This window comes from Abramis brama (assembly GCF_963993115.1).
Source record: "Abramis brama genome assembly, chromosome: 22".
Classification (NCBI taxonomy): domain Eukaryota; kingdom Metazoa; phylum Chordata; class Actinopteri; order Cypriniformes; family Leuciscidae; genus Abramis; species Abramis brama.
Genome location: NC_139984.1, coordinates 6,684,384 through 6,702,564, shown reverse-complemented (window position 1 = coordinate 6,702,564; position 18,181 = coordinate 6,684,384). Strand labels below are relative to the sequence as shown.

At 38.5% G+C, this 18,181-nt stretch overlaps 1 protein-coding gene across 6 annotated transcripts in view; it reads right to left on the bottom strand.

The window, feature by feature from the left end:
• Window positions 1-6,536: 6,536 nt before the first annotated feature.
• Window positions 6,537-18,181, bottom strand: part of utrn (utrophin) — a gene marked incomplete at its 3' end in the record, with an annotated part of 239,702 nt that continues 228,057 nt past the window's right edge. For 4 of the 6 annotated variants that reach the window (XM_084099868.1, XM_084099870.1, XM_084099869.1 and 1 more), the window contains 6 exons: window positions 16,653-16,877; window positions 14,313-14,532; window positions 12,134-12,203; window positions 11,940-12,026; window positions 9,313-9,338; window positions 6,537-7,823 (listed from right to left, as the gene is read on the bottom strand). In XM_084099868.1, coding sequence (XP_083955994.1) covers window positions 7,815-7,823; window positions 9,313-9,338; window positions 11,940-12,026; window positions 12,134-12,203; window positions 14,313-14,532; window positions 16,653-16,877 — 637 coding nt within the window. The remainder of the gene's footprint in view (window positions 7,824-9,312; window positions 9,339-11,939; window positions 12,027-12,133; window positions 12,204-14,312; window positions 14,533-16,652; window positions 16,878-18,181) is intronic. The other 2 variants (XM_084099871.1, XM_084099872.1) reach the window with 1 other exon arrangement.

The following is an 18,181-nucleotide window of genomic DNA, read 5'->3' as shown; positions in this document are numbered from 1 at the left end:
ATTGGCACATATCCGATTTATTTCCACATATGAATGAGGCCTGAAACCGATCTCGAAATATCCGAATGCATGCATTTTTTTCCTGTTTACACTGTCATAGAACACATCGGATCTGTGTCACATATGAGCAAAAAAATCGGAATTGGGTCACGTTTCACTGACAGCAAATGAGTAAGTAAATGAGCATTTAACGACAACCTAATGCTATATAAACACAGACACAAAAAACACGTTGGCTAGCTAACATACCTCCGACGAAGTGATGCTGCAGACACGGGCATTAACAGACTCTGCTCCTCCCGACCGCAGACGTAACTTACGTTAAAAATCCACTTTTTACGGCGTTGTTCTGTGAGCTTTTTACATTTCTCACCTTTATGAGTGACAATCTTCAGTACTCTATAAAAACCCTTTCCCTTTTCTCGATTAGAACGATTGGAGCAGCCGTAAACTACACAAAACATTGGCATTTTTCAGACGGCAGATCCTCAGCTATTTCACTTCCAGCCCTCCATCTGAATTTCGCGCTCTCGCGATGCAGCAGCGTGACGTCACGTGAAAACTGACAAAAGTACAAAGAAAAGATTCCGAATGTTTTAAAATTAACGACTTAATTGTATTTTGTAATGGAATATTGCAGCGTTTATAATGAATGATTTTTGTATTTTAGCACAACTGATAGGCTATACCACATTGACCAATCAGCATTCAGAACTGTATCTACATGTTTTATAATATTCAGTAACATCACAGCCCCTGCGCTTTATTTTCTGGTGAGCAGAATCTCTGTAGCCCGTAGTTCACTTATAGTATCCAGAGAGACAGATAAAATTTACAGTATTTTAAAAAGCTGAGGGGTCACTCAACAGAAACTTCAGTCACACGCTGTGCAACATTTTGCTCACAGTCTAGATTTCATCCTCACTAGCAGATGTTCCCCTGCGCCCTCCGGTTTCAGAAACTGAGAGAGTGTATGTGAGATTGTCAAGGGGCCTGGGTGAAGATGGGTCGTGCAAGCTTTAAATGAGTGCTGTATATGCATTATTAAAGAGCAGAGAGCCCAGATATGAGAGCGCAGCGTGCCGGCTCACTGCCAAACCTGCCCACACGCACAGATACAACAGCACTGCTGAAATCAATCAGGACCTGAGAAACAACACACAACATGATGTTAGATCAATGATCTGTTCACCAATAACAGAATTATATGGGTTTAATAAATGCTGTAAGTATGAGTGAATCATAATTATGATTGCTGACTATTGGACCAGATAATTTTATATTAACTGAGATCATGCTCTGATTAGTTCTCATTAAAAACCTAATGTGAATGTGAAACCTCTTATTGTGAATGATTCAGCATTGCATCCTAAAAAGCCTACTATCAAATATTCATAACTTTCTGTGGTATATATTAATGGTGCGGTCAAGTGCTCCTGGGAAGTTCATATTTAAGATTTTGGAAGTCGTAATTACGATGTCAGGTGCGTTCACGTCACTTTCGTCGGTGTACCTTCTCTTAATTAACGACACAAAAATACAGCAAGGTTTATTGGTAACACTTTACAATAAGGTTCATTAGTTAACATTAGTTTATGTGTTAACTAACATGAACTAACAATGAGCAATGCATTTGTTACAATATTTTTTAATCTTTGTTAATGTTAGTTAATAAATACATGTGCATGTTAGTTCACAGTGCATTAACTAAAGTTAATAAATACAACCTTTAATTTTAATAACGTATTAGTAAATGTTGAAATTAATATTAACTAAGATTAATAAATGCTGAAGAAGTATTGTTAATTCTTAGTTCACGTTAATTCTTAGTTCATGTTAAGGTAGTTAACTAATGTTAGCTAATGAACATTATTGTAAAGTGTTACCATTTTTTTTCTTTTCTTTTAACTCCTAGAAAATGAAGAACAAAGAATGAGCATCAGGTGTGTTTTGCTTTTTATGTTTTTAATTTATTTATGAAAATTTACCATCAACTAGAGACTAGATTCTCACTGACACGTCCCCAACTCGGGGTTTCCCACTTGTAATTATGACTTTGTGGTGGCGTTCATGTGCGTTCAACCAAAGTCCCTTTAAGACAAGTCATTTCACTCGGCGGCCATCTTTGAAACGCCTCTCGGGCAGCAAGTGCAGCTCCTGTCTCTTTGAATGGGGAAACATCAAATTCTCCAAAACTGTTCGCCAAGCTTATGATTAAATTTCATATTTGAAATAACCAATGAAATCTGACAACAACTGTCTCATAAATTTTGTTTCTAAACGCTCGAATCAGGACAGAAAACAAAAAAATTCAGGCTGGATCAAGCTAATGCAAAGTGGAAGCGTGTCTCCGGAAGGATCCGGGGACTGGAGCTTCTAACGGCTGCAGTGATGCGATGACTTTACCAATCGCCGATTGGCTCTTATTTAGAAGGCCATATTGAGCGTTGCACATTTCCCCATTCAAAACAATATGAGTGACACATTAAAATGTGATTATTCTGACATGCTTTATTGCACCATATGGTGACGTCACGTTAGCAAAACTTAAATATTGCAAACAGAAGAGGACCATTGTCAATAGTGTAGCAATGTATGAAGCACTACTTACTTAGAGGTCACTTACAAACTCAGCAGCTTAATATTGGTCAGTGCAGCGAATTTGCATGTTCAGAGTCTAACAAACCTGAATCGCCGTATTTCCCGATACAAAGGTTAGTAAAAGTGACATGTGAAGGCCAAGTATGGTAACCCATACACAGAATTTGTCCTCTGCATTTAACCCATCACACACATTAGGAGTAGTGAGTAGTGAACACACACACTGCATACCCCAGAGCAGTGGGCGGCCATTACGCTGTGGCGCCCAGGGAGAGATTGGGGTTAGGTGCCTTCCTCAGTCATTTACTGCCGGTACTGGAATCAAACCAGCAACCTTTGGGTTACCAATTAGACCCGCTAACCATTAGCCCACGACTAGGTAGATGGTATATGTAGGTACATAGGTACTAGGTAGATGTAACTGCTCACTAAGTGGTACGTTTTTGTTTTTTTCTGCAGGCTACTTTGCTATGCAAGTAGGTGGTGAAACATTCATTGAATCATTCAATAAACCTGTTTGTTTGCAAACTCATTAATTCAGTAACAAATTAAGCAGCTGTCATTATGAGTGAGCCATTGAATCATTCATTCATCTGAAAGCCTTGATTCATTCAGGAATGCCACTACTGTGTTGTTCAGAGACAAAGCGGTTAACTCTGCTTTGACTTTAATTAATTACTTTTTTTTGGAACAACATGAGATGTATGGTTAAATTATTTCTTTAAGTGGTTTACGGCAACATTTATCACAGAAGTCAATTTAAAGTTTAAGGTATATAATGGTGATGTAATGGGCATGCAACATTGAGAAATATTGTCTAAATAAACATGCCAAATTGAAGATCAATCTTTGAGTTTTGCTAACAGACTCCAGGCTCTGAAAGTTGCTTACAATGTCAGAAGAAAAATGAAGCTGTAAAAAAAAGTCGCTCAGCAGTGAGACTAATAGATGGGCAGCAGCAATGCTGAGGTCAGACGGCCACTCTCTGACAGCGCCAGAGATGACCAAGATGAATCTGCCTCCCGCTTCCAACAACTAATGATAACGTCAAACCCCGTACAGAGGGACAGGCGTGATTTACTGAAGAGAAACACCAGAGTAATGTCTCGAATTCTTCCGGGAACTTCTGGACCGTGCAGAGGAGGGGAGGAAACGGGCTTTGCCACTAATTAGTTTCCCTCTCTCTCGTTCTCACTTAGTTCCAGTTCATTCCCTCTCTCTCTGCTTACAGTATAACACAAACACCCTCAGAGATGAATTCATTTCAGGAGTGAAAAAGCTCTCTTTCACAATGAAGATGACTGTCTTCGTACGGTGACCGAAGCAATAGTTTTTTAGTAGATGATGATGTTTGACTCAAATAATGAATCACAAAAACAATTAAATATTAATGCAGGCTATATTTTATTTCAAAGAACGGACGATAATGCAGGGGTCAGACTTTGTTTTAAACATTAAATCTATTTTAAATCTGTATTGAGTACCAGACATTTAGTGCCCAATTTTTTGGAGGGGTCATAAAACATTATTAAGGGCTGTTACTCGGTAATCCACAATAAGAATGGGCTTACATGCACTTTCAATATGTCAGAGATCACATTAAGATCCTCAGCTGAATCATAAATAGTGAGTGTCGATTTCTCGAAAAGTTGAATTACATTCAGTTCCCAGGACTGTTTAAAATTGATTGATTTGATCAGGAATAGTCACTGTTTTTAATGTCACAGCTCCAAGTGCAGTGTTTCTCAACTCTTAATATTCCATATTTCACGTCCTGTAAGGATCGGGGGTGTTTGGAGGAGGGCGGTTAAAACAACAACAACAAAAAGAGATTTGTGATTTTAATATCATTTGGAATAATGTGCCCTGATGAATATTACACAATAAGACCAGGGGTGTATTAAAGTAAATAGGGTGAATTTTGCATTCATGTTGAGTTCAGTGAGAGCGGAGACACACTTCAACAATATATGGATATTAGACAGGGTTTTTTTCCCAATAAAATCACTCACCAGAGAAATGTGCAGTGAAAGAAAATGAAGCACGGTGAAAACCTTCCCACTGCGTTGAGCTCCGGTTCATCTGAAGCGTGTGATAGAGCAGGTTAATACGAGCGACAGCAGTCTGCCAGATTCATATAAATCTAGCCAAGATTGGTCAACGGTGCCACTTTTTATGTTCACAATGCAAACAAGGTTATAGTGAAATCTGAAAAATTGCTCCTTTGAGTCTGCGGAAGCTTGTTTTGTATATACATTTGTAGGGAAAACATATTTTTTCATTTTGTTTGAATGGTGGGCTTCTGTTAGCAAGCGCTCACTCAGATTGTTGGAAACAAATTTGGCTGTGACACTCCTGCCCTGGAGCTTTTCAATTCACCACTGTAATAGTGTTTCCAGCCTTCGGAGGCAAAGCGCACTGCTACTATTAGTTGAGCCACTGACATTTACCTCACAGCGACCATTTTAAGGGAAAGAAATGCTGATTTTAATCATTCATGGCTAATATTCTTGACATAAAGCAATTTTTTTCCTACCATGTAGAAAATTTACTTTGACATAAAAAACAAAAGAAGAACAGTTCTTAGTATATAAATCATTTTGGGTTTACACTTTATTTTTAAGGTATCCATGTTACAGTGTAATTATATATTTAAGTACTGAATAATAATAATAATTAACTACATGTACTTATTATAGGGTTTGGTTTCAGGTTGGTTGCATGTGATTATGCACAGTTTATAGTAATTACTACAGTAAATAAATGTAACGTGTAACAAGGTCACTGTAAAATAAAGTATTACCCATTTTGGTTATAGTTTATTTTAATGTGTCTTTGTTACACTGTAATTATAAAGTGTACTGAGTAATACTAATTAACTACATGTACTTACTATGGAGTTAGGATTAGTTGCAAGTGATTAAGCATAATATACTTTGTAAAATAAGTACACAAGGACATGTAACATGTAAAACATGTAACAAGGACACTGCAAAATAAAGTGTTACCAACATGAAACAAAGCTGACTTGTGCACAACATGCATTAAGAATTATAAATTAATGTTGACTAACAACTTGAAATGAATATTCTAGTTCAACCAATTTACTCATTTATTTTACATTTTACTGTTGTGTTGTAAATTGTAGTTTGCATGCAAAATGTTGTTGCCAGATCCTCATTTTGCATTTTCTTTTCCTGAATTGTTTTGTAGTGTACTCAAACACAAGTATTGTTGCTCAAACCTATAGTATTTTTTTTCTTTTAATTTTCATAAAGTTCACTATATTGATTAATTGAATGAAATATTTTACTTTTATATAATTTAAGGATCTTGGAACATAATCAGAGGTGTAAAGTCCAGGGGTCAGAAAGTAAAAGTCCTGCCATATGTTTATTCCACCCATGAACTCAGCCAGTTGATTTCACTAATTAGTTCTATCTCCTGGCTTTGTCTTCAATTTAAAGGGTAACTCTCACCAAAATTGAACCTAGGCTCTTTTTGTTAATCTACCCGAGTCAAATTTTCGTGTAAAAGCATAATTAGAATGGAAACGCCACTTTTAAGATTGACCGTATTTTCATTTTCGGTCAAAATGCCTTTTGAATGGGAGTGAATGGGGCACTTCTATGATAGCATCAAAATCGCTGTTTTTAAAACACTAAGAAGGCTCGACACAACATGAAACTTTGCTCGAAGTATCACCAGGGGCTCTACACATGAACTCCAGCATTGAGAACATTGTTTGTGTACACAGAGTTTACTAAAAAGAACGTTTTTGTACGACTCACTTTATCAGTTAGTGTTTCCGATGGCTGGAATTTTGTCAGTCAAAAGTAGTCGATCTCCGAATGCCTAGGTTCAATTTTGGCGAGAGTTACCCTTTAATAAGACAATATGCGATTAAGACAAAGACTCACAAGGAGGACAAAAAAAACACTCATTATAAAAACTTTATTGAATAAAACGTGTGGAACCTCATTACATGTAGTGTGGTCGGATTAATGGATCTAGCTCGGGTCAGAACAGCACTGCATCGGTGACTTCACTAGGTCAGAATCAGCTTGAGAACAATGGTTTCGCAGGTGTTACAGTAATGTTAAAATCTAACACTTCACTGAAGGTAGCACACCACAAATACACCATGTAGAAAAATGAAAGGACTGCTGGGAAAACAAGGGGGGGGGGGGAAGCACAATGTAATTGTCAGGGCAGCTTACTCACACAACCAGTGTAGCTTTGTGGAACCGATGGGACGATGTCCTTACTTTTGCGTTTGGAAACGGAGAGTGAAATCAATCGACAGTCACACCAATGAACAAACCAATGAGTGATTGATAATGTCTGAGGTAGCAAGGCAATCATGGCTTTCTCTAATTTTATTTATTTTTAAACATTTATTTATAAAACTATACTACACAAAGATAAATCATCTTGGGCCAAACATCCTGAAAATCCATATTTCCTACATTTTTCTTTATAATATAATCTTTCTACATGATTTTGAGAAATACAGCATCTCTCGGCCACTCGTCTCTCCTGGAATGGATGCTTTATAGGCACAAAAGGGTATTTCCAACGCATTGTAACGTTTGTGTTGTACATTATCTGTGCGTGCGCTCTAGAAATGCAGTGAGGGTTCGGATGCGCTGCTGCCAGTGGCACAAACTGTCAAAACGATGCTTTAAAGGGAGATTTCACGGCAAACACTGTCAAAACAGGCTAAAACTTGAACAGAACAATGCTGGGGGCAACATGCGCTAACAGTTTAGCATTACGAGACCGATTCGTCTTCATATCCACTGATGTCTACGACGTTTTCTGACTAAACGATTTGAACAGCAACTGATGTGAGCTGCATGTAAGATATGTGGTAGCAGTGTGGTTCCTCGGTGAACATAGAAATAAAAGCATACAGGTTACACGATAAATGGCCCCCATAACCCTAAATAATCATCCGAGTATTAAAACAATGGGCAGATACACCTCACGTACAATCTACATGTGGATCAAATGTACACTTGCATAGTACAGACAGACGCAGTAGTAATATCCATTGAATGAACTGTGTGGTTCTGTTCCAGAGTCTTTGGGTTTGAGGATAAACACCTCTGTCTTGGGAACAGCTGGGAATCTGCATCTCTGGAATGGGAATCTTCTTGTCATGTCGAGTTAGACTTCTGCTCTTCAAAGGGATGTTCTGCTGAAAACCTTCACATCACCTGGACACAAACATTTAGATATTGTGTAAGTATCTATAATGCATAAACTGAATGTTGAACATCATTGAACTAATTATCAACAATTCTGAAATCTAGTGCTGCAGATATTATGTATTTTAATGGGTCAACCCGGAAGTTCGCTTCACCCCTGTTCCCTTGACAAAAAGCCAATAGGATTTATTTCATTGGCTTTTGAATTGTTGCAGAAAATAAGAAAATCTGTTGCAGATTCTTACAAGTTTTATTCATCAAGAATAAACGCGACTTCAATTTTGAAGCCTAAATACAATCAGCTGTAGGTTAAATGTAGTCTAAAAATGAACTACATCACGGTTGCACAACTTTAGCATTACATTTAGAGTTCACAGTTTGGATTTCATGGGGTCACCAAACACAGTAACAAGCTCATTTCAAGCTGGACATAATGAAGGCAAAGCTTGAGTGAGTAAGTGATGACTGCTGAGTCAGTGTGTGAGTGAATCATTGCACTTATTCAAAGAAAGAACTCATGAGTTCGGGACTGATTCATGAGTCTGACTAAACTTCAGAAACGGAACCAAACCTATTGAAAATAAATTGGCATCATTTCTTTTTATTTATTTAAAATTTCCTGAATAAGAACTGATTTTTAATTCCCAACTTTTGATAATGCAAATGCTTCAAACACATCCCCCCCCCCAAAAAAAACGTCAATAAATCATCACAGAAATGTAACATATGGAGATGCCAGACTATCGTCTGTGATGGATCTTCACATACAAGCTCATCACTAAGATTTCTCATTAACAGAAACTTGATTGATAGTGTTTCCATCTGAGCTGGTTCAAGCGAACTAATGGAACAAATATGTCCAGTGCTTTCAGAGACCTATTTGCAAGTAGATAGGATAAGAAAACTGGTGCACAATGGTGTTACAACCTCAGCTATTCTCTTTGTGGTCAGGAAGAATTGCTGTGGAGAACAGCTGCACGATTCTGAATAAATTATCACATTTTTTCCCTATGATTCTGAATAAACAACTAAACAAAATAAAATGGTTTACTAGAGGTTCTGACAAAATGTTATTTGCTGCAGTCTGTTTAAAAATATTAAATTAATTTGAATTAATTACTGGATGAATCAGAATATTTGAACGAATCTCTTGAATGAATGATTCAATGACTCACTCATAAAGACTTCATTTGTTTCATTACTGGATGAATCAGTGTTTTTGAATGATCTCTTGAATGAACGATTCAATGACTCACTCATAAAGACTTCACTTGTTGCATTACTGGATGAATCAGAATATTTGAACAAATCTCTGAATGAATGATTCAATGACAAAAAAAATTAACAGTCACTTGTCGCCACCTACTGGTGAAACGATGTAATTGATACAATCTTTATTTGAGCATCAAGTTACTTTCAAATGGTGATTTACTCTATTTTTATTTAACAATTAATCATGCAGCTCTACAGTGGAGAGTTTTTACTGTGATGTGCTTACCTTCGGCCTTGAGGACACACTTGATGCTTCAGAACCCAGAAGGGAAAAACAAAGAGAGAGAGAGACAGTTAGGACAATATAACAGCTATCCTAACTAAGACAGTCCTGACAAGAACAACACATGCAGACTCTCCACAATGGCAAAACTTCTAATTTAGAGCGTTGAAGCTCAGACTCATGGGATTGCTCTTCTGAACACTGAGAGGAGCACTTTAATGAACTCTACAGGGAGATGACAGCAAACACAAGTGAGACGACTCCTAACACTCATATCACCTGTGCCTCTGTCCTTCATTAAAACTTTCCCATAAAACAAAGAAAATGGAAATGGCTGAGGAAATGAGAGGAAATCTTCTCCCAGACCGAATCTCACCGCACACAGGGGGCCCAATGCAGTAAAACGACAATGTGCCAAGATCAATATTCTACTGAGATTCTAGCTAACAATGCAAGCTAAAGTCTGGGCGGAATTCAAAATGAAGTTCCACAATAACAATGAAATCTTATCAGTAACTTTGACGTGATAAAACCACACAAAATGGAGTCTCTAAAGGCTTCAGAAACCGATATTCTTTTAAACAACAGCAATTACAAACATAATTCACAATCAGAGCTCTCAGACTCCAGTAACAGGGTTTTTTCAAAGGCAGAAGAGTGGCGTCTTTGGCTGAACTGAGGGAGTCTGGGATATCCGTAAAACACGGTTTATATGGAGGAAGAGGCAACCAGATTGGAATGGATTTTTGAGCACATAATTTCACAAATTGTGTGATGCTGATCTACTAGAATTGAGTCAATTTATTAAGAGATCAAATCTAATACAGCCATTAAAGCCTAGTCCACTCCGCACGCTATTTCCATCTGAGACAAATATCTGAGATCACAAATGATTTCTATTCTGTGATTGTTGAGTAAGCAGTTATCTTAAATGGTTCACAAAAACTGAATAGTGTTTAGATTGATAAGTGAAAGAAAACGATAATAGGACAGAGCAAATTTGCATACTGTCCATCCTAAATACTAGCGCTAGTCTGTAATACAGTGCAATGCATTGGACAACTGAATGGCATCTTCAAGCATGCATGGTTGCTAAATGCAAATGTGAGATGTTATACAGGTTGCCTGTCAAAATGGTTGGTAGATGAGCAAAATTACCCATCAGTGCACAAAACAAACCCTGCATTTGAATGGTGGCAGGTGATAATTTCATACCCTGAGTTGCTTTCGACTTACTGCATAAAGAATGTAGGAAATGAAACAATGTTGGACAATGTATCTGTTATTAGAATAAAATGTAATATTCTGGGCTATTTTCGTCTTTCAGGTTCAAACACGTCAGCAGCGCTCATAATTATTCATGTGATCGCGTGGCTTTATCCTATGAGAAGGCGCTGTCTCATAATTATTCATGACATCACGTCACATTGTCCTGAGACAGTGATTCAAACACTCAGCAGGCTCTTCAGTGAGTTAATACCTCGCAGAAAGGTATTAAGGTATTGCTCGAGTGTTCGTCCTCCCTTGTGATGCTGATGGAGCAATCACCCAAGTTAGGCAAAGAGCATTTATCACGTGAGAGTGGACTGAGACAATCTGATAGTCATGGACACAAACGCCATCCACTCTCACTGTGAGTGTGTTCACTCATTAAACCACTTCCACTGAGTGAATAACAGTTATTAAAAATGCAAATGCACATTCAAATATTATTTGATGCAAATGAAAACCAAAATAACCAAAAATAAATTGGTTTTGAGGAGATGCCCCCTTCCATGTAAAGCGCTTTGAGTACCCAGAAAAGCGCTGTATAAATGTAACGAATTATTATAATTAATTGAAACAGCTTGCATATGCATTAAACTAGCTAAAATGAGCAGTGTGTATTTGTGTAATGCACTGTAAACACTCTTTTAAATCAGGGCATTTTGATGAGTGCAATTATGAATAGCAACGTGCATTTATGAGAAACTTTGATGCCATTAACTCCATTAAAGTGGATCAGACACAACTGTTGTGTTCTCTCCTCGCCTCCTACTCTTTTCACTGTGTTGAAAACTGGAGGGTTTCATAACACTACAAACCCAAAAGTGAAGTAAAATGACTACTAATGCTAGGATGCAAATGTAAACGCAGCACCATCAATGGCATGTTAGCTTGTTCCAGTTCTAGCTTTCAAAATACTTACGGTGAAGTACACACTTTTAGTATACAGTAGAGTGTGCACAAGAGGAGATACTTTTACTGATGTCTTTATCAGCAGGCCTGGTTCTGGAAGTATTTTTATTCTAGACCAAACTACTATGCTCACAAAGTTAACACTGACTACCGATTGGTCGATTTCTCTTCAGGATTATGGGTAGTGTAGTACAGCATTTTAATTTAGCAGTTGAATGAATTTGGCTGAAAAGTGTCTTTTCATTTAAAAATGGTTTTTCTATGAAGAAAATTGAATGGATTTTTACTTCCAGACCCTGACTGTTGCGCTCTACTGGGACGCAACCAAAGACTTCACTACAAACTGGGAAACAAAGGAAGGAAGGAGTTCAAAAACCCAGAAGACAGCAGAGTATTAGCTTGCATGCTGAGAGACGGATTGAGAGCGGGAAAGTCAGAGCGTTGAGACTTACGAGAGCATGCAGGAAAACTGTGGTTAATCTGTTCCATAACCTCAGCCAGATCAGAGTTACTGTTAGCACACTGACGGAGAAACTCATCTGAGAACACACACACACACACAGAATACACTCAACAGATTATAACATAAAGAAGTCAATCAGAGCCCTCAGCATAATCACCCTGCGGTGTGAGTGTGTGTGTGTACCTGGGAGCTCGGGATGTCCTGCTGTATCCTGATGGAGAAAGCCGGAGGACGACGTGCCATTTAACTCAGGCTAGACAGAGAGATAGGCATGGATTAAAAACTGATAGTGATAAACCTACAAAACTAGGGGTGCGTGATATGTATAGTCTATGATAATAACGCAACTGTTGTTTTAACGGTGCGGGAGCTGACATTATCGAGTAGGTCTGTCACTATCCCAAACAATAGACGAACAACACACCCCAAAATTCATGCGTTTTTGTCTTCTATTTCTATATTTAGCCAAGCAATAACACACAACAGTGCTGTTTTTCCCGAATATTAGCAAGATTGCAATGTGAAATTAATTTTATACAACAGTTCAATAAAAAAAAGAATTTAATATAATTAGAGACAAAATTGCCAGTTTTTGCTCTATTTTCACCAACAAAATCAGTTCGGTATCAGCGTTTTTGGACGAATCTATGATTTAATAATACATTCTTAAAGACAGCCACTTGCTTTGTTCCTGAATGAATCAGCCGCTTGAACGGATCAGTTGAATAAGTGACTCCATGATTTGTTTAGTTTGATATTTAAAGAATCATTTCAATAAAGAAAATCCTATTTGATATCTTCTATAGCATTATTTATGCAATTGTATTTGCAGTGTAAATACATCTAAATCCTGTTTTAGATGCAGGTTTTTTGTTGTTGTTGATTTTGTTGAGTTCATTTGATTGGCAACAGCCTATAGTTTCTTATTATTTGAATTCAATTTATTGATTATAAGAGGAATATGAGAAGCTTTAGGAGTCAGTTGTCCATGATACATCACAAAAACACACATCATCGTCGAAATCCCAGAAAATATCAAGACACAATATTTTGTTCGTATCGTACCCCCTTATACAATACAGCATTATATATATATATATATATTTATTTGGCATGTGTGCGAAGTAATTACTGCTTATAGTCTTCCTCTAGGTCAAAGCAAGGCAGCCAGAAATGTCGGACTGGAATGTCAGTCTTGTTGGCCTTTTTAGATACCCAGTTATATTGCGTTTATTTAGCTAAGAGCCTTTGACAAGACCATCTGGCCTAACTGAGGCTCAGTGCAGTGAATCAGGCCCTCAGGAGACCCAATAAATTACTGTTACTCTAAATCAAGGCTCATTGAACGCCTGTGCTTGATTCACGACACTATTGGCGGCTGTTGGACTCCCTGGCATTGCCCATTAAACCATGAAGCCCATTGAAGGATGGAACAATAGCAGATTATACAGCGAAATAGAGCTGGAACTGAACCTGAGACAGGTGAATGTTAGACTCAGCTTCACAGGGACGGTCCGATGCATATTCAAAAAATGGCACTAAGTGGACAGTTATAAGATGCAAGGCTTTAATTCTGATAGTCAAAAGTTTGGCTTCACAAGATTCAAGCTTTATTCCAATAAAGCGCTGCAGGGATGACACATTTGTAGGCCAGGATTTTTTATTTGACTTTCATTTTGGATTATTGGAGAAAATAAGCTCTGTGATCAACAAAGGTTTATGGTTTTTACACATCAAGATTATCTTCACAAGTGAATTCAAGTTTTATGAATGTTGAAGCCTAAATTCAATAGTCAGAAGCAAAAAGCTAAAGTAGGCTATGAACGAACTACACTACAGCAGCACAACTTCAATGTCACAATCACTAAGCTTCTAAAAACTCTTTCAGTCTTTATTTAAAGTTGAAAAATGTGAGTTAGAATAGTTTAGAAGAGCACGATTATAAATAACAACTGTGAATGCGACTAGTGAGTAGATGAGTTCACCTCTTCGGCTGATGATGTTTAACATGACAACCTCTGTAGTCCCCATAACTCTGTAGTTACGTATTGTGTGACGCAGAATAAAACGTGAAAACATCTTGAGCTTGAGCACCACAGACGCATGACAAATGGCGTATGAAAACAATGTGTTCAAAAATCGGCTCAGAATATCAAACATGTTTGATCAGCTGGAATGAATTAATCAATATTTTGTGAAATCTGTCAGCTCAAATCTGAAGACTGTCTTTGACTTTCAGCAACTAGTGTTGACTCCTAAAGACACCACAAATCTTGGCAGAAGTCATGTAGTGTATTCCAGCCTTTGGAAGGCTGATGTTGCCTGATGCCTTAAAATGGCGTGTAGGTAGGCAGCTTGTTACCTGATGCAGCAGCTGGCGTAGTCGGTAGAGCTGTGATTCCAGCTGCTTGTTGTGGTCCTCCAGTATCTGCATGCGGGCCTCCAGCCGCCCCTTGTGCTGTCGCAGGAGTTTAGCTTCAGCTAACAGGTCAGCTTCCTCAGGCGCTCCGCTAACAGCTGCGGCACCTGTGCCGGACTGAACGTGCTGCTGCCGCAACTGCTCGTACTCCCTCTGCAGGCTCCTGAACACAGAGAGGCCACAGAGAGTGTGTTTATATGCCATATATATAAAGGTGAGTTTGGGGCTTTATGCTTTGTTGTGAGTTTGAGTTATGACTGTTGGATGCTGGGGCCGTTCTTTTATGTTCTGGCTTTGAAAGGCAATGAAGAAAAGTGAACCTACAGGGACCCTCAGCCTATTGTTAGACGGCTAGGCTTCTGTCAAAAACAGAACTAGATATACAACTAAACAGATGTGAATCATAACCAGACCTTTCTAATGCTGAAGCACTTTCACTGAATAACTGTAACTGCCACATTAACTAAATCAAAAGTGAAACAATTCATTTGTGTTCTAACAATGAGCAAACAAAGCCTGTTCACACCAAGAATGATAACTATAAAAATAACGATAACTATATTAGCATCCACACCAATGCACTATAACGTTCTGTTTATTATGAGTTTTGTCCTCTGTCGCTTTAATGCTTAAAGCAGGTTGGGTTCAATGTTTTTATCACTCATCAGCTGGAAAAATCGTTCTAAAAGTGATTCCAACGATACCGTTCCTCTGTGCTGTTATCATTATAGTTGTGGTGTGAGTGGACTCTGCTATTCTTTTACATTTATAGGGATTTTTATAACTAAATCTTTTATCGTTATCGTTGTGGATATTGCCCTTGGTGTTGCACCATTTTGCAAAATCAGAGGCTGTCTGTGCAGTGTGTTTGACAAACACTATCCCGAATACAAAAATATGAACAGCAAAGGTGTAAATACTGTTTGACTACCTTTCTTCTCTGTGATAAGTGGGTGTCAGAAATGTAAAGTTACATAGTGCACTGTGTCCCAGAGTATTTCAGTTTTTTTTTTTATATAAGCGCCATCTACTGTCAGAGAGTGAAACTGCACTTTCATTCAGTCTGCCGTTTTCACCCATTGGTCCAAAAAAGACAAATCAGATCGAATTGTCATGCCAAACATTCATGTTGGTGTGAACAGGCCTTAAAAGGAGAACTCCGGTCAATTTTAACATTGAGCTCATTTTTTTGTAAATTTGGAGTGCTGTCAGTACAGAGAACAACGACAAAAATCGGTGTTGCCAACACCGTGTTATCCTCTTTTTAAAATTTGCAGTTTGCAAGTTTTAAACCTGCTTTTAGCCTCTTAACATCCTTGATGTGTCATTACAAGTGCCCAGCCAATGTGAGTGAACACGGTGAATCTGACTGCAGTAGATGTGAAAGATATGAATAAAAATGATGTTAATTCAGCCAGCGCACACACCTGTATTTACATCCTGTTTTCGGTCGAAGTCCACAGTAGTCGATTGTTGAGTTCACGCGCATAGGTTTAGTACGTATGATCACGCGCGTGAACTCGACAATCGACTACTGTGCATGCCAAACATTCATGTTGATGTGAACAGGCCTTAAGACTGCACTTATGCATATTTGCTTGACCAACCTGATTTAAATGCTATTTTGCATTCTCCCGCAAAACTTTTGCGTTTCACCGAGAAACTTTGCGTTCTCTCACAAAATGTTTGCGTTCTCTTGCAAAACCTGTTGTGAGTTCGGACAAACACCTTCTGTTTAATGCCCCGCTGGCGGTGTTTCAGACAGCTCTGTATGTTAACAATGTAGCGGTTCATAGAGTTTTATTTTAAACTTGGACTTAAGTATAAAGATATACAGTCAGTGCTTAGTTCAAGGAGTTCAGTAATGTTGGCAATATATTCACAGATTCGAACCTCCTGGATCATTAATTCGTGAGCTAAACGCTGTTAAAACACAAATGACACCTCTTTCCAATCATAGTAACGTAGACAATGCGCTACAACCCAATTTTCCTCAAAACAAGCCACATAATGTAAATTGATCTCTATGAGCAGGCGGCTGAGAGTCCGAAGGAACCGTCTGCAAAGAACAAACCCGAAAAGCGTTACTACAAAAATAGGCAATGTTACACATTGTAGTGTCACCAAATTCAGTTCACACACCAGTGATCTCCTACTGGTCACTCTGCAACACGTAGTTTGATAAAATGTGCTTTTGCATAATTTTAGTGATTTTTAATTATGAAATATAACTTCAATAACTTCACTGTAACACACTCACTACACAACCTATGAGTGACCTACCGCTGCTCCTCCTCCAGTCGCGCGATGATCCGCTCCAGTTCTCCACGCTCCTCCCTCTCCACGGCCTGCAGGATCTGGGCGGGGCTCTGGAGCAGGTGGGAGGGGCTGTGGGTGTTGTGGGCGGGGCTCCTGGAGATGTGGGCGGGGGTTGGGGGCTGGCTGAAGGATGAGCCCTCTCCTCCCAAAGTCTGACAGTACTGCAGGATTAAAGTGTGTTCCTCATCCCTACAGAACAATACAGAGAATGAGTTAGAAACATTCAATGTTTACATTTTCAATTGCACAAAACTAGCCACTTAAAAAAAAAAAAAACTTGTCAAAGTGTCTCAATATTCTGGCCTCTAGATATGCCATTTTTCAGTTCAGTTCATCTTTATTCATTTCCCGAAGGCAATTTGGTTGCAGCATACTAGTATGTCACACAAGACAACACAGGGGAAGGAAAAAACAAACAAACAAAAAACTATTTCCTTCCTAAAAAAGCATTTAAGAACTTTCCAGCTGAAGGGGTAAATTAATGTCTAAATGATTTGTTTTACTCATAGGAGGTCTATACTGTCTTTTCTTGCCCGCATTATCCACCATAAAAATAACAAAATAGCGTTTGCTTAGAAAAGTAATAGCATACTACTTCAACAAACTGAAACAAATATTATTCATATTTCCGTAGCATTAATGGTACAAGTGTGACCAGCTCCGAGCGGGACTCGAACCACAGTCTCCGGCATGGGAAGCGAACGCGCTAACAAGGGCGCTAAACACCGCAGTCTCTAGCGTCAGTCGCTAAGGGAGTGAGGTTTACACACACAGCTCTTACTAACTTGCTTCCATTACACAAGTTATACACCTAAGTTTAATACTTTGCATTAGGGATTTGCACAAACCCCAAACCCTAAGCACCACAGCAAGGCTGATGCTGTCACAGCATGTAAACTATAACAGACAGAAGCATAATTAACACGTTCTTACGCCACAGCGGGATGCAAACGCTGAGATCAGAAAAGCCGACAGGAGATATAGGAGGGAAGGTTTTGGACGTGTGCTGTCCAAACAGCTGTGTGCACAATGAGTCTCAGGTGTGTGTTCACATGCTCTGTGGAGTGAGCGCTCTGATCCTGAATCCAACACTCATCTGGATGCACACACACAAAGACTAATCAGAGAGATTACATGGGCACTGCATCACAGGGTCCCTGCTAACAACCTGCCAACACCGGCAGATGCTGAATAAACCAACCACACACGGCTGGGACACAGCAAACTGAAGGATATTTGCATTTCCTGAAGGAAAGGGTAGCGCTTGCAAGGCAGCAAAAGCTTTAGCTAAGATGATAAGAGTGACACAGGGATATTAAAGTAGATTTTGGGGATATTTAGGGTTAGTTGTAATTATGCATAATTTACTGTTATTACTTTAGAAGTACATGTAGTAACTACATGTTACCTACCTTTGTCTTCATTTTCTATACTAATCTGTTTTATCATTTCACAAATAAAGTTGCGTTTAAGAATTATTTAGTTTGAAAAGT